A 21,815-nucleotide genomic window follows, 5' to 3' on the forward strand; every position below is an offset into this window, starting at 1 on the left:
AAGGTGTTTTGTACTGAACAGAGGCTGACAAATATCTCATATTTTATGAAATGAGACAAAGATGAGCATTGACTATAGTTTAGATAACTATTATATACTTTGATTTTTAAAGTTTTCACTACCTTAGTTAAAGGGCACCCAGAATCTCAACTCAGTGTACAATGAATGTTTTATCCAGTCTATTGTGAGTATCTTGGTTATCCTATAAAGCTTCCCAGATACATTGAGAAGAACCGATCTTTATTCTAAACGTAGAACATCCCAACATGGACCCAGCTTTAGGCTTTCGTAGAAATCATACGTAAGATGGAAAAGATGGGCCAATGAAGAAGCCAAGCAATCATGAACAGTGTATCGGAAACCAGGATTTCAGACCCCTTATTCAGCTCCCTGGAGGCCACATCCCTGGGGCAAGGGGCAGGAGTATGATACCGAGCTTCACCAGTTTTGAGGAACGTGTATGTCAAAGTTGATCTGAAAGCCGACCCTTGGTTTTCTAGGCACAGCACGCCTTGGGGAGACTTCCTGTGCTCCACGGGGTGCGGGTGCTCCCCTGGAAGACCACTCAGTGGGGGGCTGGGGAAGGGTGAACAGTGACACTCGATCTGAGCGACAGTGGCTGTGACCTTAACCCTTGTTCTCTGGGGTCAGTGACACTGGTACCCCGTGGAGACTAGCAAGCCAGGGTCTGCCGGCCCAGCCTCCTGGGCCTTGCCGGCAATGGAAAGTAGGTCTTACTTTGCACTGTGGCCTCAGTCAGCCAAAGGGAGTTGTCCTGTTTTGTCAGGAAGGGGCCACCAGTCCGCCCAACGTGCAGAGCTGCCCCGAGGCGGGCAGACCCGGGGGACTGAAAGCTTTGCTCCCCGAAGCACCTGGCTCTGAGAGGGCGCAAATGCTGCATGGTGGACTGATGGTCTGGACTGCACTCGCGGGGCTTGTAGCCATGAAGAAAATAACCAGATTAATTAAGAGTTTAAAGATAGAATATGGAACAAGGGGCAGTGTTGGAGACAGACGAAAAATCATCCGGGAGCTGTGAGCCCAAGCTCACTGTCTCTGCCTGCCTCCACAGTACCAGGTGGAGCTGGCCCAGCTGGCCAGCCAACAGCTGCAAGTGTCCGTGTGGCACCTGGGCGTGCTCACCCGGAGGGTGTTTCTTGGAGAAGTGATCGTCCCTCTGGCCACGTGGGATTTCGAAGACAGAGAATCACAGTCCTTCCGCTGGTATCCGCTCCGGGCCAAGGTGAGCTTGAAGGCCTCCCTGGTGGCTCAGGTGGTAAAGAATCTGCCTGCGATACAGGAGATGCAGGTTTGATCCCTGGGTCGGGAACATCCCCTGGAGAAAGGCATGGCAACCCACTACAGTTCTTGCCTGGAGAATCCCATGGACAGAGGAGCCTGGAGGGCTACAGTCCATGGGGTTCAGACACAACTGAGCAATTAAGCACAGCCCCCACCCCCAGCACGAGAACCAAACTGACTTGTCAAAGGGATCCCAGAAGAGAATCCCAGAAGATCCATGGGAGCCAGGGCCCCTGCCTGCCTGTTACCCTGCAGTGGGAGCTTCAGCCTGGCTCCTTGGTTGGGGGGTGGGCTGGAGTCTCACCTGCTCAGCTGTGTTCAGGGTCCCAAATAGCCCCACCCTCACTGGGGTCCAGACGCCAGCTGAGATCAGGCTGGGGGTTCAGGTCCTGGTGACGGCCTGGTAGGTCCACACGCTTCCCAGATTTCAGGGTCACCTGGTGTCAGCTGAGGAGGCTTGACCTTCTCGAGCTAAAGTACCCCCCAGACCTGCGGGGCTGTCACGTGCCATCCCTCCACCCCCAAGCAAACGGTAAGCGGTGAGGATGGCCGGACCCCGTGTCCTCAGGAAGGCCGGCAGGGGCCCCAGGTCAGCTTGGCCGGGAGGGTGGGCCAGGCTGGTGGCCGCGCAGGTGAGAGGCCAGGGAGAAAGGGCTGCGTTTCTTGGGGCGGCTGCTTTGCCCGTTTCTGTGCCAAGATTGCCGACAGGGAGAGAGCATGGACGAGAAAGAGAGGGGACGTGGGCTCTGCCGCCTCCTAAGAGGTGGCAGCAGGGTGTGGGGCCACATGAGAGTCTGGCAGGGCCTTTACAAGGGCTGGGTGGGGCCCAGGCGCCCTTGTCCCTGTTTTCCCCTCCAGAGGCCCCGGGGGCTGTTTTTCAGGATGCTTCTGCTTAGAAATGGGCTTCCCCTATGGCTCGGATGGAAAACAAAACAAAAAAAAACCTGCCTGCAATGCAGGAGACCCAGGTTCAATCTCTGGGTCAGGAAGATTCCCCCAGAGAAGGAAACGGCAGCGCACTCCAGTATTCTTGCCTGGAGAATTCCAGGGACAAAGGAACCTGGAGGGCTACAGTTCATAGGGTCACAGAGAGTCGGACAGGATCGAGTGACTAACGCTGCAACTCTGCTTAGAAGCAGCTCTGGTTTCTGGCCTCTGTGGTGTTAAGCCCAGGCCTGGCAGGGTCCCACCCTCCCTCCCATCTCTTTTCTCTTGTGGGGTCTGCACAGCTCGTCCCCAGTCCCCTCCAGTGCCCTGTGCTTGCTCTTCTCAGAACCTCAGTTTATCCTCAGGCCTCCTCTTGGAATCTCTAAGGTCAGCCCAAGACGGCGCTTAAATCCCCGCTCCCCCATGAAGGCTCTCCTGATTTTCCCTGCCAGATGTGGTCTACGTGCCGCGCCCCCCCACACCAGCTCCCTGTTAAGGGGCCCCATCCTGTCTCCTTCCCCCAGATTCTTATTCAGGTTGAGGCAGGCCACCGCCAAGGCTGGTCATCTCTTTGATAAGCAGGCAAGGAGCCGAGATCCCCAGACTGAACGGCGTCCCTCCTAATCCCAGCTGATAGACAGTGACTCTCCATGCTGGATTGGGGCGGGGGTCTGTTTACAGGCCCACCCTTTCAGCCCTGCCAGGAGGGAATCATGGGGTTGTCACAGATTTCTGGAAGCTGAGGGCGGAGGCTGCTCCCTGCTGGGGGGCCGGAATGAATCTAGATGCTTCCGTTCCCCTCCCCAAACCTCTCCACTCACTCACTCGCCAGGTAGGAGGCTGGCGTACCTCTTGCCCCTGTTCCTGGGCTTTCCCAGGCCTGCAGAGGCTTTGCCAGGATGGGGTAGGCAGGGGGAGGTTGGAAGGGGACACTTATGGTCAGTGCTGAGACAATGAGAGGAGTCCAGAAAGTTCTGGGGGCTGGGGAGTCCTGCCTCTGAGCTCTGTCTCATATCCTGCAGGCAGAGAAATCCGAAGACAGCCTTCCCACCAATAACGGAGAACTCGCAGTCCGGGCCAAGCTGGTCCTCCCTGCAGGGCCCAGAGAGCTCCAGGAGGCTCCAGAAGGTGGGTGGCCTCCTGCCTGCAAGCATCTGTCCTTCCCTGTCACTGTCCCCGAGCCTGGGGCAGCAGACGGCCTGAGAGGCTGCAGCCTTTCCTTTCTGCTGCCCACTGAGCCCGTGTTCCAGGAACGCCCATCAAACCTGCGAAACCCAGACTGCTTCTCTGGACCCCTCAACTTAGGAGGGAAATCAGTGATCAAAATTAGGCGTGTGATGCCCACTCGATGGGCTCTTACAACACCTGCCTGGGGGCTTCCTCCCAGGCGGCCGGCTCGCATGCTGTCTTACAGGAGAAACAGCCTGGCTGTGGCCCTCTGTGTGGACTGACACCCGCATTATGGTCCGGTTCGCCTCCAGCTCCAGGCTGAAGTGCCTGCCAGGCTCCCAGTGACCGGTTCCCTGCTCCCACGCCACGTGGGCAGCGGCTGCTCGGAAGGGAGGAGGGGTCAAGGTCCTCAGCTTCACCAGGTGGAACTGACTCAGATAACGGGGGCACAGGAAAGCGTGAGGTGCAGAGTGAAGACAGGGAGAGGAAGCAGTTCCACATTATTCGCAACGTTGTTTTCAGCCGCTGTCGTGCGACCCGGTGGACTGGATCACACCAGGCTTCCCTGTTAGTGCTCTCTTTGATAGAAGAGGGACTTCCACTGCCCACACTTGCAGGGCCCCCAGCAGACCAGTAGCTTACACCCTGTGGTCATCGCAGCCCCCGGACAGAGGTCTCTTCCCCAGCCCACTGGCTACAATTGGCTAAAGCTCCTGCATCCTCCTCTCCTTGGCTCTTCATGCCTCTTGGCAGCTGCTGGGTGCCTGGGTTTTGAGTCCTTCCCTGATGAGGCAGTGGGCAGCATGTGAGCAGGGCCAGGGGAGCCCCGCGTGCTGGACATGTGCTCTCTCGCTCTGGTGGGTATTAACACATCCTCTGGTTAAGCTATCAGTTGGAGGGGATGGCCTTGCATGCTGTAGAAATCAGGTTGGTGGTAAATGCCAGCTTTCCTTCCAGGGACGGGAGATGAGCCATCACAGAATGGTCAGCTCTGCTTGGTAGTGCTGGGAGCCAAGAATCTACCTGTGCGGTCAGATGGCACCTTAAACTCATTTGTTAAGGGGTAAGTATTCCATTGTAGTCAATCATTATTTATTGATGACCATTACAGGCAGGGCTTCCCTAGTGGCTCAGATGGTAAAGAATCTGCCTGTGATGCAGGAGACCCGGGTGCAATCCCTGGGTCGGGAAGATCCCCTGGAGAAGGGAACGGCTACCCACTCCAGTATTCTTGCCTGGAGAATCCCGTGGACAGAGGAGCCCGGTGGGCCATAGTCCACGGGGTTGCAAAGAGTCGGACACGACTGAGCGACTAACACTTCTGCTTTCATTACACCTAAGGCATCATCCCTGTAAGGGAACACCAAGTGTAAGCCACTTTAAACTTGTCTTATTTTAGCTTCCCTATGAAAACCCAACATAACGTGTGTTAAAGACTAGTTTCCGAGAATTCGTGGGACTCAGGCGTGCTGAAGCTAGATTTGGAATACATTTTAAACTAAACCCTAATCTTATCAGTCCGTACTGTGACACCAGTGATGGCACTGGTGACTGAGGGGAACATGGAGAAAGCAATATGATTAGTAAACGTTAATTTAGCTCGACACTGACATCTCCTCTCGGATTAACAGTAAGATGGATGACTCTGTCTCATTCTCATTCACTACGGGTTTAACGGTGTCTCCAACAGTAAAGCAAACAGTTAATAATTATATAGAACTGCCAAATCCCCAGTCAGTGACATAATGGAAAAATGACAGTTTACCTTGTCTAGATAGAACTGGGTTCGTGTCCTAAGCCTGCCACTTATCTGTACGGCCTTGAGCAAGCGACTGACTTAGCCCTCCTGGATTTCTTTTGTCTGAGAACAAGGTTAAAAGAGATAATGTGTGTACAGAGTGCTGCTCCCTGGGTAGCAGGTCTGACGAGCCTGGTGGTGGTCACACCAAGGAGGCAGATTAAGACTAGGGCCATGTGGCCTAGAATCCCAAAGCACTCTTAATCCTCGGAGCAGAATTCGACCCTGAAAGTTGGAACATCCTAGTGAGAGATCACAGAGCCAGGTCTCGAAATTCCCATGCTCGCTCCTTGCTTACAATTTCTGTTCTGCGGTGGGCTTATGAGCACTTTCCGAACACGTGGTCTCTCCAAGGAGCAAGTAGCAACAGGGAGCGGGGGCACATGGCGGGCTGAGCTTACGGGTTTTGAATCTGTTTCCCTGTGCAGCTGTCTCACTCTGCCAGACCAGCAGAGGTTGAGACTCAAGTCCCCCGTCCTGAAGAAGCAAGCCTGTCCCCAGTGGAAGCATTCCTTCATTTTCAAAGGCGTCACCCCTTCGCAGCTGAGGCAGTCCAGCCTAGAACTGACCGTTTGGGACCAGGCCACCTTCGGGGTGAACGACCGCTTCCTGGGAGGTGCCAGGCTTGGTTTGAGTAAGTGACCGCCCTAACATTCATACCATTAAAAACAGTGTTTCCATGGTGGCAGGTGACTTAACTGGCTCTGAAACTGCCTGGTGGTTTGGTCACTAAGTCGTGTCCGACTCTTGTGACCCCATGAGACTGTAGCCCACTAGGCTCCTCTGTCCATTGGCTTCTCCAGGCAAGAGTACTGGAGTGGGTTATTTCCTTACCCACCATAAATGGTAGTTTAGTTTTTACAACTGAGCGATAATACAGCAAAGTATTTCAACGATTTAAATCGGATTTAGATCTGCTAAAGAAACAAAAATTACAGGTCTCAAAATGGGCTGGGTACAGCCTTTGCTTTTGTTTCTGGCGTCAATCATGAAAGGATTATTTTCTTAAAGGAGAATATCTTCTTAACCCAAACAAACAGCTATTCAGAAATGATCTCATTAACGGAGGGACTAGAGGGCGATGCTTTTCAGTCTTGCTCAGAGTGCTGGCTTTTCCTGGGGCAGCGAGGCTCCCAAAATGCTGCAACTACCAGGATATCCAGACACGCTCCCAGGGCCTCTGAGACCACTGGGGAGAAACCAGTCTCATGGTTCGATTAGCCTTAGAAGGAACCCTGTCCACGGCACCCTCTTCTCACGGAAGGCAACTCCTCTCTGCAAGCTAGCCTAGCCCTTCACCTGTCTGCAGCCACAGTGATATATTAAGCCCTTCGACCCCCTTCTGGAAGAAACAACCCAAAGCTGTCCTCTCCTTACTTCCAAACTGCAGGGAAGAAGCCCCAGGCTTTTGGAGGCCTGTCGGCCCCTGGGGAGGACACCTGAGCATGTCCACACCTGCTGTTAGGGGTAGGTCCTCTCCCTTACTCACCGGCGGGGCACATTTTCATCTGAAGTTGCAGAGAAAAAGTACTTTCCACTTTGCTGAGAAGGGCCGGTGGGCATCCCCCGGCTGCCATCACCAACCTGTAGCCCCATCACTAACCTGTCCCTTTGCTCACACAGAGGAGGACCTTCCGGGCGGCGCGCACACAAGCTCACAGGCAAAGCTCCAGTGGCAGAAAGTCCTTTCCAGCCCCAACCTATGGACAGACATGACCCTCATCCTGCACTGACTGCTGCTCAAGCGCTGCGGGGCTGGGTGTGGACATGCGCTGGGCGGGGGTCCCTCGGGAGTGTGAAGCTGCCTGTCTGTAGCCAGCCCACCACTGAGATGGTCTTCCAGACCCTTCTGTGTGTATTTAAGTTAAACAGGTCAATCATTGATGTATATACATTACTGAGTCTCAGGTTGGTTGTCTGTGCTTTGAGAGATGTACAAAATGACCAGATTTCAATAAATGTTCACCAGGTACCCTGGTCCCCCTGCGCTTAGCAGTGAAATTATGTCTTTCAAAGAGGAAAGAACATGGTGAGTACCTAATTCCTCCCCCCTTGGCTGTGGAAAACTGTTTCTGGAGGTGGTCAGCTGACCCCATGGGAGTCATTTCGGCCAGTAAGGGTCACCCGAGGGGTGGCGGCCTCTCAGCGCAGTTGCCAGGCTGTGCAGATGGTGGGTCGGAGAAAGGACAGAACAGAGTGTGGATGGGAAGGCTGGGAATGAGCAGACAGCTACCGGCTCTTCATGGACGTGCTTGGGAGCAGGAGGAGGTCAGGGGAAGGTTCTGCTTGTGGAAGGACTGAGATCCTGACCAGGTCAGAAGGGCCCTCACGGCTGGCGTGTGAATGATCAGAACAGCCTGTGTGTGTGTTGCAAATAAGCAGCTCTGACAGAAAATTCAAATGCGCGCATAGTCAGTTACACACACGAAGAACACTAAAAACAAAACCAACAACAACAAGTCATTTCCGAGATGAAGACAGCAGCCGACCGGCCTCCTCACTGCTCTCAGGTCATTTCAGGTTCAGGGCCGTGGTTTTTAATATGTAATTCTTTTATTATTCTGTAAAAGGTAACAAAATATACAGAATGAAACTTTCCCTTTTTTAAACTAATGTTACAAACCCATGTTATCGCTTACATATAAATACTATACTCTATAGCTGATTATTTAGGTGTGTGAGTCCAACAATGTAGCCCTCTACCTGTTAAGCAAAAAAAAAAAAAAAAAATTATCCAGAGTACAGTATCCAGCGTTGTTTATCCTGAGGGATCCAATGATCACAGGATTTTGTCAAATGAACTGAAGGCCTCAGAGGAAGGAAATGGTGTGTGTGCGTAGGGAGTGCGTCAAACTTTTCACCCTTCAAAAAACAAATATACAGAGGTGGATCCTTCATAGAAATCAAGAAAATCAATTTCTGCTAGTTTCAGATAGAAAAAAAGTATGGCACAGAATATAAGCCACGATGTGGTTTTAATTATACTGAATCTCGTATCACACATGCCAGCATGGAGGAGTTAGTTATTTCAGACTTTATAGGCATCTTTCCTTAATTGATTTCATCCTGCTCCAAGCAAAAAAAAAAAAACAGGAAGTGATTCAATAAAAATAAAAATAAGAATCAGGCCTGTTTGGCACTATGATACCATTGGGAAAAATAAACCAGGGAAACTGCCGCCGGTCCCGGCCCCAGAACATTCCCACTGAAGCAACTGCTCTTTTGGTGAAGGACCCGGAGCAGGGAGAGGGTGGCGGCCCGAGGGCTGGGGGCGGCGCGGACTGGCCCCCACGCGGAGCCAAGGCCCGACCCTTCACATGGCCTCGAACTCGTCGATGCGCTGCTTGGTGTTGCCTTGCCGGATCTGCCGCAGCGTCTTGTACTTGTCCCGGCCTTGCCTCATGTTCTCATTGTGGATGATGTCGTTGTGGGTCCGCTTGTTCTCGTCTCTGGCCTGGGACAGCTCACTGGTCAGAGTCTGCAACGGGAAGTGGCCCGTGGTCAGCCAGGTGACCCGCCTGGGCGCCCCGCCCCGCGGCGCCCCACCCCCCGCCATCCCCGGGCCCTCACCATCAGCTGCCGCTGCACGCGCTCGTTCTTCTCGGCCTCGGTGATGCGCTTCTCCTCGTTGCGGTCGTCCAGGATGCCCTCGCTGGACAGCTCGGCGCTCAGCTCCGTGCCCTCCTCCTGCGGGCCCTCATGCACGTGGTAGTTCACCGGCTCGTACACCGGTGGCGGCGGCGGCGCGGTCATCACCAGGTGCAGCTCCTCCCGGGTCTTCACCAGGTCATCCTGGGCTTCCTTGGCCTTGGGAAGCAGGTTGAGAGGCAGGTGAGAACTTTCACAGAGAACCTCGGGCTTGAATCCTTAAGAACCACCTTTTAACTGAAGACCCACTGTCCGTGCCTGCACCCTCCCTTCCCCCGCTGCCTGGATGCGGCGGGCTGCAGCAGCGCCGAGCGGAGGGCTAGGCTCTGGCTGACCTGGTGGCCGGCCCACCGTTTGTGCAGCCGCCCCCGGGTCTGGAGACCGGGGTCAACTGCACCGAGAGAAGGGAGACACTTTTCTAAGTACTTTAACTTCTTTACAATCCCTGTATATGCTTATTGTATATACTTTTGAAAAAAAAAATGATGAAGCCCTCCAGCCACTGAAGGGTTTTTGATGTAGAATTTTACTTTCCTCCGGTGGCCGGGTGGGCGTTGCTTATCAAGCTCTTCCCTGCCTGTCAGCACGTGGCTCACACCCATTCTCACCCCATAGTCCTTCCAGCAGCCTGGGGGGTGGGCACTGCACCACCATCCTGACCCTGGAGATGTGCTTAGTTTGTACCTGTTTTGTAACCCACTTCTCTCACTTAATACTTGAGCACTTCAAAAACCCAAGGACCAGAATCTTCTGCACACAACTCTGGTTGGGGGCAGAGGAGGGGGCCACCGCAGGTGAGGAAGGGCTGGCGAGGGGGGGAGGAGCCCCACAGACTGACAGAGGTCTACCCTCCAAACTTGATGGCAGCCCCCCCAGGAACAGTGCAGTCTAGGGGAGGCAGGAGGGAAGTTGTTCTATTACAGCCACAACCAACTAAACCTCGTGTGTGTGCGTGTGTACCTCGTGTGTGTAGCAGGGTGGGGGGGTGCACAGCACAAGTGTGTGTGTGTGTGTGTATACCTCGTGTGTGTAGCGGGGTGGGGGCGGGGGGGTGCGCAGCACAAGCCAGGTGTTGCAACGGGGAACCGAGCCTCAGAGGTGAGGCCGCCCACCCATCGCACAAGAAGGAGTAGCCAGAGCTGGACTCGCGGGGGCTGGAGACCCCCAGGGTGCAGGTCTTCTCCCGAACCGCAGGGATGCATGTTCCAAGCAGCAGAAGGGGACTCTGGCCGTCCTGTGGGCATCTACGTAATCTGACTTAAAGCTAGCTGCCGATGGGGCATCCTGAGCCCGGAGGGTGCGCTCCCCTGCTGACCCCCGCCCCGTGCCCCGCGCTCACCCGGAGCTGCCACTCTTCCACTTCATTCTCCTTGCGCCGCCGTGCCTCCTCCAGGAGGGCGATCTTGGCAGTGTACTCGGCGAGCTCTGTGGCCTGGGGAAGCAATGGAAGCCCAGCTTAGTTCCGGGACGGTTTCAGCGGGCCACTTGTGAAGGAAGGGTCACATATTTTGGTAGATGGTGCCCCACCCCTGGCCGGTGGGGTCCATCGCCCACTGAGGCTGCGCGTCCCTGGGGCTGCCGCGTCCACTCTCCTCCACCCGAGGCCAACCACCACGGGGCTCCCTCCCCACCGGCCACTTTACACCCTCAGATCACTTTACAGCCCCGCCACCGTAAGGTACAAATGATCATCAGGCAGGTGTCACTCTGCCAGTCCCCAGGGGCAGCCTCCCTGTAATACAGCATGAGACCAGTGGCTCCTACCAGCTGCTCCTGGCTTTTGATCTGGTCGGCTGCCTGCCTCTCCAGCTCCTCCTTGGCACGCAGCGCGGCCAGGCGGTCAGCCTCCAGGCGCCCCGCCTCCTCCTGGGCCCGCTTCCTCTCCTCCTCCAGCTTCAGCGCTCTCTGGATCTGGTCGGAGAGCTCTAGAGAGAACGCAGAACCAGAGCCGCTTGAGGTGCGCTTGGGGACCCTCAAGTCCTGCCCCGATTTCCCCCCAGGGGACTGGATGGGACCCGGACAGGAATCACCCCTATGCTGCGGAGTAGGGGACCAGGTTTGGGGCTGCTCCTCCCAAAGACACTGTGGAGAGCACTGGGCAGCTGGTTCCTCAGGGCTCAGAGGACCACATCCCCAGGGTGAGGACACCCCCCCCACCCTCCAGGCTGGGTGAACCCTCGCCCGGCTGCTCTCAAACTCAAGAGATCGGGACTGCTCGCCTGGCTCTCAGCTTAGAACGTGAGCAGTGCAGCACGGCTTGGGTGAGCTCGGCAGAGCGCTCTGCCTTTGCGAACCTCTGCATCCTCATCAGGAACAGGGGGATAATTCAAACCTCACCCCAAGGGACCCCAGGGAAATTTAAAAGGATTACATCCAGAAGCATTTGGGACAGAACCCACAGAACTAGCTTCTAATCCAAATAACCACTTTATCATGTCTCTTCTGCAAGTCTCTACTTTGGGTGTGAGCTTAACGGAGAGGGGTCCCTCTGGGTTGCCTGTGTGACCACTATCCGACCCTCCCATCACAACTGGACCAGAGCCCCTCCTCCCAAGAGGCCCCACCCACCTTTCTCAGCCTTCCTGGTTTTTTCCTCGTAGTCCTGAAGCCTGAGCATCAGCTCCTCCTTCTCACGCATCATCTGCTCTTTTTCTCTCTCCACGGTTTCTCTCCTCTTCTTCTCGGTTTCCAACTGCTGCCTGTTTCCAGGAGGGAAGGTAAGCATGGTGTCCACACAGCAGCCTGCTCATCCAAGCCCCAGGCCCGTCCACCCAGCAGAGGACACTGGTGACACCACTGACCCCAGGTGCCCTGATGGCTCCCCGCCTCAGGGGGCCCGCACACTGGGAACCGCCAGCCCCGCCCCCTCACCATTCTGCCCCGCCCCTTTCCCCGTCACCCTGCCCCCTCACCTCTCCAGCTGCTTCTGGTGCTTCTCCTCCCGGGCCTGGGCCTTCATCTGCTGCACCTCAATGGTGTCGGGCTTCCGGCGGCGCATGTACAGCTCATGGTTCCCCATGCAGAGCTGCAGGATCCGCTTGTTGATCCGCAGGCGGGGGGCGTAGAACACGAAGTCCTGCAGGACAGAGCAGGGCGAACTCTGACTCGGGGACGCCGGGCCTCTGGCTGGCTTCTCCCAAACCTGATCCCACCCAGTTCTAGATTCCTTGTGTAAAAGGCGAGAGAGAGGGAAAGCTGCTGACCCCAGCGACGGGGTGGGGCGGTGGGGGCGGGTGTCCTCTGTGAGGGGGGTGAGCATCCTCCAGGACAAGCAGAGGGACTGTGTGTGGTCAGTGCACATCCATGTGTGCACACGCCGGAACCCCCGGCTGGACCAGCGGCGGACATCCTCCTCTGACCTCTCCAGCCCCCAGTGGCCCCATCCCTGATTCTTACCTGGACAGCGTAACTTCTATTTGAGTTTCCATCTCCTCCACCTCAACCTTTCACTTCCCACCACTGCCAGCGAACCGGGGCACCGCCGGAACTTCAGTGCCAGCCGGGCAGCTCCAGGACCCCATACGAATGTCCTGGCGCACATGAAGGCCTTCCGGCTGACTCCCCTTCCCCTCAGCTGCACTCTCACCAGGAGCAGGCCTACATGGTACCCCCTCCTCAGCCTGTCGTGTCCAATCCCACACACCAGCGGCCACAGCACCCCCAGCTTGCTTCTCCTCCTCCATGGCTGTCACTTCGGTGCCCACTGTAGCCGAGGGGAGACATCGGCCACAGGGGATGCCAGCGCCTCACCCTGCCAGCCTGTCCTCTATATTCCATCCCGGGACAGCCTCTTGGAGCGCTGGGCCATGTTTGCTCACCTCTCCCTTGCTCTGTGTGGACACCTACTTGCCGGGCAACAGTTCACGCGGCCCTGCCATGTCTGACCCCATGACCCTGGGCAAGTCCCTCTGCCACTTGGAGAGCCTCAGGGTCTTCAACTGTACAATCAGCGGCTTTGTTGTCAGGACTGAGTCACAAAATATTCCTGGGGACTGAGAAAGGCGCCTGGCACAGGAAAGCTGGCTGATAAAGAAACGCCTGGCTCAGACTTTGGGCTGCCTTACGACACAGCTACTGGAAAGCCTTCTTGAAAACAACAGAAATCACAGCACCCAAGGGCTTTCTGACTCTGGGACCGCATGGGTCTGGGACACAGAGTCTTCTTTCTTGGCTCCTGGTCACCCGTGTGGCTAACACAGGTGACAGAGGAACAGTGTGGTTTAGAAACTCTGCCTAAAAGTTAAAGTTATCTGCTTCCTCTTCCTGCTTTCCTTGCTCCTGGGAATCACAGCGCCCTCCACATCCAGATGCCAAGACTGGAACAGGGGAGGGTGGTCTGAAACAAGGGACCAGCACTGCATATCCCCAGGACTCCTGAAGCCTACAGGAACCTGCCAGGTGAGCTGGCCGACACGCCCAGGAAGGACCTACTTAGGCCTCGGTCTCTCCACCTGTCCACAAACGCTGGGGAGGGAATGACGGCAAGCCCCGGAGCCCACGGACTTCCTGGGTGGGGCTCTCCTTGGGGTTTACAGGCTTGTTATTAAGTCATCGGGTTTCCCAAGGAGCAGGGAGAAACAGGTATTTTTATTACCCACCTTTCTCCTGTTACACAGGGGAAAGCCACCTCTCGACGGCACAGCCGTGCTACCCAGGTGGGCCCTGGCTGTGGTTCCCAAGTATTTGCAAAGAAACTAATGAAAAATGTCACTTAAAAAAAAAAAAAATCAAGGGTCAGAAGTGCAGGTGACACTCCCCAGAGCACACAGCTGCCTGGACACAGGGCCTGTGAGTGCCGGGGATGGCAAAGAGCACCCATCGGTGCACGGGAGACGAGGAAACTCCTTGCGCTGCCTTTGAAGGTGGCCAGTTTCTGACTTCAAGTTAAAAACTAAAGGCTAATTTTCAGAGAGTTCTAAATCCACATCTCCAGCCCAGGCCTCCTGATGCGACTTGGGGCAGGCTAACTCTGGCAAGAGAACAAGATCCTCAAAACAGAAACCAGGAAAGCTTGAAGAAAGTGAATCCAAGGCCCCAAAGAAGCAGGGGAGCCTCCGGGCTGCCCCCTGCTTCGATCGGCTGGGCAGGGCTTGCCGTCGAGGGCAGGTCTCCACCCTTCTGCTGTTTCCATGGGGCACGAACAAGAGGCCCTTTTCCAAGGGGAGCCAGCTGTCTCGGCCCAAAACAGGGCCACCCTTGCGTCAGGGCTGACTGTTCACGACCAGAAGGTCCCAGCACAGGAGTCAACACGTGGCCCCAGACTGCTGCATCTGAGCGGCCGGCCGGGAGGAGGAGCCACCTGGCCTGGGCACGGGGCTGGGGCTCACCTGGGGCTCCCTGGGCGCTGCCCTCCACATGTGCTCAGGGGTCCCTCCCCGTGTAGTAAGGCGACCTTTGGGGTTCCTTTTCTCCCTTCTAAGTTAAAGTGTAAACTTGGAAATTCTCTACTACCTCAGGCACAAAGCCTGAGACTGGGCAAAGCAGCCCTGGGAGGTCTGGGGGCCTCAGGGACTCACTTGTTCCTCCAAACCAGCCCTTTACTCCACCACACCACAAGGTGCCTGGGCGGAGACCACCTCCTCCAGAAGCCCCCCACCCCGGAACCCAGCCATCTGAAGCCATTGCCCACCCCCCACCTCTCGTCTCCATCCGGATTTGTGCAACTGTGCTGTTAACTGCAACGGCACTGCCAGAGGGCACTGCCCTCATTTCCCTGTTTCATCTCTCCACTGGCGTCTATACTTCACAGGGCGGGACCCACCCTGCTCTGCTGTGCCCACCATCCTAGAGTCACACCTGACAGGCAGCACGCGACCTGCAAAGGCTTCTCCCTTTTTTCCCCTTTAAGTGATGGCTTCACATAAAACCAGATTATAGTAAAAGTACACTCGACTAACTCAACCCAGTGCGTTACAACTGCCTCTGCTTGGGAGTTTATGATTATACCCTTCCAGCTTTGCAAAAGCTAAATTAAACTCAATTTGAAAACACATACAACTTAATTCAATAGTCGACCTAGAATTCCTGCTTCTGTCCGTAAACATCTTAAAAAAATGCTCTGAACAATCAGTAACATCTCAAGTGCAGCCTGTACGGGTCGCAGGCTCTCCTCGCCGCCCCACGTCACCGCCCACATCACGCGGGTACACTATGGCCCTCGGTTCGTGGTGCCGCATATTAATGTGACCCGTTACCATGGCGCCCGAGAGTCTGTATTAAATGCTTGTTTCATTTATAACAACTGTTCAGCTACCCATGGAGCAGGAGTCAAGAGTTTGCAAATAGCAGGAGTGCTGCAACTGTCCCTCAATAAGGACAATACTTGACCCATGGTGTTCAGACCTCTGTTTTCCCCTTAGGACCAACCCCCATGGGAGGAACAGCTGGACAGCAATGCCACACGCTGTCCCCTGAGCGTTAGCCATCAGCAAGCGCGGCCAAGTCCAGGAGGGCTCCCAGAGGTGTGTCTCCCAGCCTAACGCTGTTAACTGGGGAACAAAAATTACCCAAGAGACGAAGTCCTTTTCCGAACCATAATTTTGGTAAAATTCACAACAGGCTCTGAGAAGGGTAAGAGAATTCCTTCAAGCAGCAGTTTTTTTTAAGAACAGATTTCCGAGTAGAGAACAAACTCCTCCCCTCTGCCCATCGGCCCCTGCACAGGTAGTTCTGAAATCACTGGCTCCTTGTCACACACAGAAATCTGTTATCTTGGAGACGCGTTTGGCTGCCAGAATGAAAAACAGTAACGGTAACTGCCGTGGACTTACAGGAGCCTTCTTGTCGATGGGCTTGATGACAAACTTCTTGTCATTGAAAGAGATGTTCCTGATCTCGCTCCATGGGAAGCCAATCTTTGGGGTCAACCTAAGGTCCAAAAAAAAAAGGTGGGAGAAGTTACATGTGTACTTGGATTGGCTAAAGAAAGGTTTGCAAACCCATTTTTTTTTTTAGTTCAATTACAAAAAGCATAAAGCGAGTCCAAGAATCACAACATGTAATATCCATCATAGCCAAGACAGCTGCCATCTGTGCTGGGCAAGCTGACAGGTGGGGGTCAGTGAGCATACAGCTCTGCGAGGCCTGGATAATATTCCATTTAACACATTTTCCTCAGTGACTGTGGCCTCAGTGACAAGTCTCCCAGCTTGTAATCTTGAGGTCAACTTGGATGCCTAACCTGGCACATCCTTTCATCCTTTGAAACCTCTCTTAACAACCATCCTTTGCAATTCATTCCCACATCACCACCCTGACACCTCTCACGTGCGGCAGCCTAATCAAGTCCCTTGCGGCAGGAAGCTTACTTCCCGTCTGCCTGATTAATGTCCCATTTGGTCACTCCATTCCCCTCCTCAAAAATGCCAATACGGCCCTTACCCCATCCAGTTTCTACAGATGAAACCCACAGTCCTTAACTTAGTATCCGAGAGCCTTCTAACCGAGCCCCAGCGGCCGGGTTCAGCCCATCCTATCAACACAGGGTTCACTGCCTGCCACCCCCTGCCTGGAAGGGTCTCCCACCGCCCCCCCTCCCCCCTACCAACCATTCCCAGACATGCAGCTCAGGCCAGCTCACTCTCGGTCTTTCGACAGCCCTTCCCCTCTCCAGGTGCCGTCCCTTCTACTACACAAACTATTCTTGTGTTACTCACATTACTGCATTATTACTGAGCTCTCTGAACACCAGGCAGGCACACGTTCTGATGGCCAAGAGCATGTCCTGTGTTTCCCATACACGTTCCACCCAGAGCAGCTGCTCACTAACGGAGAAGGAAAGGGCTTGGCACAGTTCAAGTCCAGCGCTTCCTTGCCGATTGTGTCTGGGTGGCCACTTCATTGCTGAAAGTGGGGGTGTTCAAGTCCCCCCTCCCCCCCCGTCACTGTGCAGTTGTCTGTTTCTCCCTTCAGAAAATGTTTGTCTTTAGCTGCTCTGATGCTGGGTGCTCGTGTATGTACAATTGTTACATCTTGCTGAGCTGAAGGCTTGGTGTGGATTCGGCTCCTCTAGCTTTCATTTGCATGATGCAGGTCCTCCTGGCTGGCCAGACACCTTCCTGGACGTGTTCCAGGCCAGCGCTCGGATCACACACCCTAACGAGAGCCCCACTGCGGTCCTACTCCATCACGACTCGTCCACCATTGGCCGAAACTCTGGGGTTTTAATTAGCATTCCTGGGAAGGGTCACTGTATGAGTTTAAGACCACATTGCTCTGCAAACTTCATAATTTCCACCCTATTCTTTCTTTTTTCCCCTTGGGAGACAGAGCCCCACCCTCCTCACGACCGGGGTGACTAGGATGGGAGGGCACCATCCCACCTCCCCAGAGGGGAAACAAAGCCCCTCCTCTCCTTCTGGGAGGCACCAGAAGCCCTTTTCTGGCTTTTGCCTGGAGGAGTCCTCCACCCTATTCTTGCAACACATTTACCATGGATACCTTTCCAGAAGTAAGGACAGATCCTCAAGGCATCTTTCAAAGATGCTGCTGTCAAAAACACTCCGTGCCTGTGTACCGTAAACCTCCAATTTAGCAAAGAAAAAGTGCAGAGAGGGCTTCCACTGCCTACCAGCATGTTTAACCAAAAACAGATGGGCAACGTAGTCCCGCTATGACGACGCAAGCCGGGTCAAAGCAGTGGGGGTGGCCTCTGAAGGCCGGGAGAGGGCACCTAAGCCTCTTCTGGGACCCAGGAGTCAGGGCACTGGCCAGGCTGTGGTCTAGGGGCCAAGCCCTCCTGGTACGCATCCTTTTGTAAGCGCTCTCCTATAAGACCACCAGTGCCCCAAATACATCTGGTTAACATGCTTCACGGCACTCAAAAAAGCACACAGGGAGTTTGTTCAGTTAATCATCATATATGAAATATATAATGTTGTTGTTTAGTAGTTAAGTCATGAATGACTCTTTTGCCAAACCCAAGGACTGTAGCCCGCCTGGCTCTCAGTCCATGGGCTTTCCCAGGCAAGAATACTGGAGTGGGTTGCCATTTCCTCCTCCAGGGGAATCTTTCCAACCCAGGTATCAAACCCAAGTTTCCTGCCTTGGCAGGTGGATTCTTGACTGCTGAGCCACTGGGGAAGCCCTATCACTTAAAGTCATTTTGTTTACAGGCCTCTGAATACTGGAAAGGAACTCGGCACGTCATCTGTCCCTGCCATGGATGTCAGCCTCCGTCCTTCCACTGAAAGGCCGTGGAGGAGAGACACCAGGCAGGCATCAGCTGCTTCAGAACACTTTGCTCCAGAACACATGGCCAGCGTGCTGGGAAGGGCGAGGTGCTGGAACCAGCCTCAGCCGTACAGTCAGCACTGTGGACCAGGCTTCCAACGCCCTGGACTTTCAGGAGCCAGTGATTTGGTCTCTGGCTCCTAGTTTTATCTGGGTCTCTCCAAACAGTTTCTAACACAGAAAACTCGGACCTTCAGGCTAGACAGGCATGTTTCTCTCAAGAGCTGAGCAACCCGTCTCCACAGCCTCCAGCTTCTGCTTTCTGCTGTACCTGCCAAGTTTATCCCTGTACGACTGAAAACCTCATGTAACAATTTAGAGTCTCCATAAACGTGACTCTAGAACAAAGATGAGGACCTAACGTGAAAATTCTGACTCACTTTTGAGTTAAAGAGCCTCCTTTAATTCTTGACCATAATTGTAAGCCGACAAAGGTTTTTCTTTTTTTTTCTTTGAGTTTACTTACAGGACACAAACAGAAAAAGACCCACAGAGAAGATTTCTAAACGATTTATAAGTCTGTTTTGTGCATATGCTCAGTTATGTCCAACTCTTTGTGCCCCCATAGACTGTAGCTCCTCTGTCCATGGGATTATCCTGGAAAGAATATGGCAGTGGGTTGCCATGTCCTACTCCAAAGGATCTTCCCATCCCAGGGATCGAACCCGCATCTGTTATGTCTCCTGCATTGGCAGGCAGACTCTTTACCACTCACTGTGCCCCCCGGAAACCCAAGTCTATCCTTACTTAGGCATAAAAAAATGTTTTTTTAAGTATAATTCGAGAAAAACAGGGAATCAGAGCTCTTTGGAGAAACAGCCAATCCCAGGGCTGGAGCAGGGTCTGAGACATCTGGAGGTGCCAGAAAGGAAGAAGTGACTTGAAAATCTGCGGTCAGAGGAGGGCATAGGAGCCAACTCAAAGGAGCTCCAAAAAGCAAATCTCAATCTGAGCAACAAAATAACACATACCCATGAGTCCATATTAATATCAGTAACTAAACAATAAATGGAGAGGAGAAAGTGGCTTCTTTCAGTAGAATTCCATTAATATCTATAAACAAAATGATTATCTTTAAAAAAATCACTTCTCAAATACCACAGTAATAACTGTTTCATGCAAGTCTCAACAATGGATGTAAATTAATAGATGCAAGTATAATAAATAGGATATTCACTGGACTCTCCCCTAAATATACTTATTGATCCCGAAAAGGAGGAGAGTATCTTTGCAGGAAGCCAGGCAGATGTCACCTTGACCTGAGATTCAAGTCAACACCAAAAGCAGGACATTCCGACATCACAGGCCACATGGTAGGGCAGGGCAGCACTTTTGTGGGATTCTTGCCCAAAGTGCAAACCTCAGATCTTATCGTGGGACAGGATCAGATCCGAGGTGAGGGATTTTCTCAAGAGTCAATGTCAGTACTCTTCACAGGTGTCAAGGCTGTGACAGACAGACTGTGGGACTGTCCCAGATGGAAGGAGACTGGGGGTGGGGGGTAAGCGGGGAGGTAAGGGTGGCGACTGAATGTAGGTGGGATTCCAGGCAGATCCTGGGCAGAAAAGGGACATGAGTGGACAACTGAAATCATGGGAAGACCGTCCACAGACTGTTAAGAGCATCGAGTATCAGGGTGAACACACTGACTGTGATACCTGGACCCTGTTTTATGTGAGATGCTAACACGTGAGGAAAGGCTTCTCGGGCGGCTCTGTGGTAAAGAATCCACTTGCCAAGCAAGGCAGGAGGTACGGGAAATCCCATGGAGAAAGGAGCCTGTGGGCGACAGTCCATGGGGGCACAAAGAGTCGGACACGACTGAGCAACTGAACAACATCTGGGGAAAGGCATATGGGAATTCTTTGCACTTAACTATTTTTGGAAACTTTTTGAAGTCTGAAATGGTTTCAAAGTGAAAAAATGGTTAAAAACATTTAAATTGGAAACTTCCCTGGCAGTTCAGTGGTTAAAGACTGAGCTTCCAATGCAGGGGGTGCAGGTTAGATCGCTGGTCGGTGAACTGAGATCCCACGTGCTGTGCGATACAGCCAAAAAAAAATTCAAAACACGAAGCAGACGGTGATGATGACGTTCCACACTGTGACAGGAGTTTACAGGCATGTGTGTGTCTAATATCAGCAAATGAGCACTCAAGAATTGTGAATTTCGTTTAAATTTTTACTTAAAAAAAAAAAAAACATACTACTAGTCAGTCGCTAAATTGTGTCTAACTATGACGCCATGGACTATAGCCAGTCTCCTCTGTCAATGAAATTCTCCAGGCAAGAATACTGGAGTGGGTTGCCACTTCCTTCTCCAGGGGATCTTGCCGACCTAGGCATCGAACCCGCGTCTCCTGCGCTGGCAGGCAGATTCTTTACCACCAAGTCGCCTGGGAAGCCACAAAACAGACTGAACTCTAGTAACTAATAGGCACTTCGGGGCAAGTATACAGATGCCTGCAATCTACTTTGAAATGTAGAGGAGGGTGTGGGGACAGAGGGCAGTGACATGTGGACAGGGGGAGGCGTCACAAAGCAAGGGGTTAAATGCCAGCGGTGGAACCTTGGTTGCAGGCACGTGGGATTCACTGTAAAATACTTCCTGTGTTGTAGTTCATTTGAAAATTTTCATTGGAGGAGTTTAGAAAGGTCTGGTGGGAGGATGGGCTTGAGATCAAAATTGGGCCTCAGAGACGGGGAAGAGCAGGCAGAACCACCGAGTCACCTCCCTGGGCAGGGATGAGCCTAAAGGTCTGCCCTCTACGTGGAGGAAGTCGGTTAACCAGGCCCTGCCCTCCCCATCAGGAGGGACCAACCCTCTCTGCAGGGCCGGAGCATCCGAAAACTCCCAGCACCCTGTTTCTGCTGCCCACTCTGCCACGTTAACAGCCACCAAGGCGCCCCCAATCACGTGTCCAAACTCTCTTCTCGGCCAATCAGAGCTGGGCTTTTAAACCTCTTCCAAGCGGTGCTCTAACTCTTTCCGGAGGGGTCCTTGTGGAAACAAACTTGTGTCAGAAACCTAGCTATTCAAAAAATAAAATCTGTTTTGTGTTCAAATTGGGGTACCAAAGACAGAAAGGAGGATGGTCTGACAATGGTGATCCTGATATACCTGTGAATCCACAAAACTCACGAATCATAAAATCCCTTTTTGCTCTCCTCGGATACACAGGTAAGTCATCAAAGATAAATAAGGACAAAGATGTAACACCAGTGCCCCTCCCCACTGAAGAGAATACCTGCCCGGGAGCAAAATTTTTAGAAACTGGAAAGAATTATGTATTTTTAAATGGGTGAAACATTTCTAACGTTCATCAACAGAAATGGAAATCAGGATGTGTGATTACAAGCATGCATGGGTGAGCAATGTAAGGGGAGAGACACCGGCCTTCATCTCGTCCCCATCCCCTCCTGCTGCAGCCACGACCCACACACAGAGGCCCCAAGGAGTAAGCTCTGGGAAGGACGGGGCTGGGGAAAGAGGGCTTCCAGAAGGCCCAAGAGCTCACGGCAGATCAGGCTCCTCTGATCTTCTGGTTTTGTTTTTGGCCAGAAGAGGCCACACAGCTAATCTCAACCTTCCCTGCCCCAGGCTGACGCCGGCGTCAGCAGCCGAAGTCCACCCCACGCCCTCTCCTCTCTGAATCAAGGGTTTACAGAAAGACAAGTGCTTCCTGCCCTACGCGCTCCCACTTGACTGTTATACACACAATGGAAAAGGGACCCCAAGA

General features: G+C 53.5%; 2 protein-coding genes across 4 annotated transcripts in view; one reads left to right on the forward strand and one right to left on the reverse strand.

Annotated features, from left to right (window-relative positions):
• The window catches only part of SYTL3 (synaptotagmin like 3), a 96,391-nt gene extending 88,798 nt beyond the window's left edge, over nt 1-7,593 (forward strand). The window contains exons 12-16 of the mRNA XM_070376969.1: nt 1,073-1,243; nt 3,252-3,357; nt 4,357-4,462; nt 5,626-5,831; nt 6,821-7,593. Of these exons, the coding sequence (XP_070233070.1) occupies nt 1,073-1,243; nt 3,252-3,357; nt 4,357-4,462; nt 5,626-5,831; nt 6,821-6,930 (699 nt within the window). The 3' untranslated portion in view covers nt 6,931-7,593. The remainder of the gene's footprint in view (nt 1-1,072; nt 1,244-3,251; nt 3,358-4,356; nt 4,463-5,625; nt 5,832-6,820) is intronic.
• Nucleotides 7,594-7,728: 135 nt separating this feature from the next.
• Nucleotides 7,729-21,815, reverse strand: part of EZR (ezrin) — a 46,313-nt gene continuing 32,226 nt past the window's right edge. For all 3 annotated transcript variants that reach the window (XM_070376966.1, XM_070376967.1, XM_070376968.1), the window contains exons 8-14: nt 15,616-15,712; nt 11,758-11,921; nt 11,414-11,544; nt 10,610-10,770; nt 10,185-10,277; nt 8,768-9,004; nt 7,729-8,675 (exon numbers count right to left, since the gene is read on the reverse strand). In XM_070376966.1, the coding sequence (XP_070233067.1) occupies nt 8,511-8,675; nt 8,768-9,004; nt 10,185-10,277; nt 10,610-10,770; nt 11,414-11,544; nt 11,758-11,921; nt 15,616-15,712 (1,048 nt within the window). In that variant the 3' untranslated portion in view covers nt 7,729-8,510. The remainder of the gene's footprint in view (nt 8,676-8,767; nt 9,005-10,184; nt 10,278-10,609; nt 10,771-11,413; nt 11,545-11,757; nt 11,922-15,615; nt 15,713-21,815) is intronic.

This window comes from Bos mutus, chromosome 9, assembly GCF_027580195.1.
Source record: "Bos mutus isolate GX-2022 chromosome 9, NWIPB_WYAK_1.1, whole genome shotgun sequence".
NCBI classification, from domain to species: Eukaryota; Metazoa; Chordata; class Mammalia; order Artiodactyla; family Bovidae; genus Bos; species Bos mutus.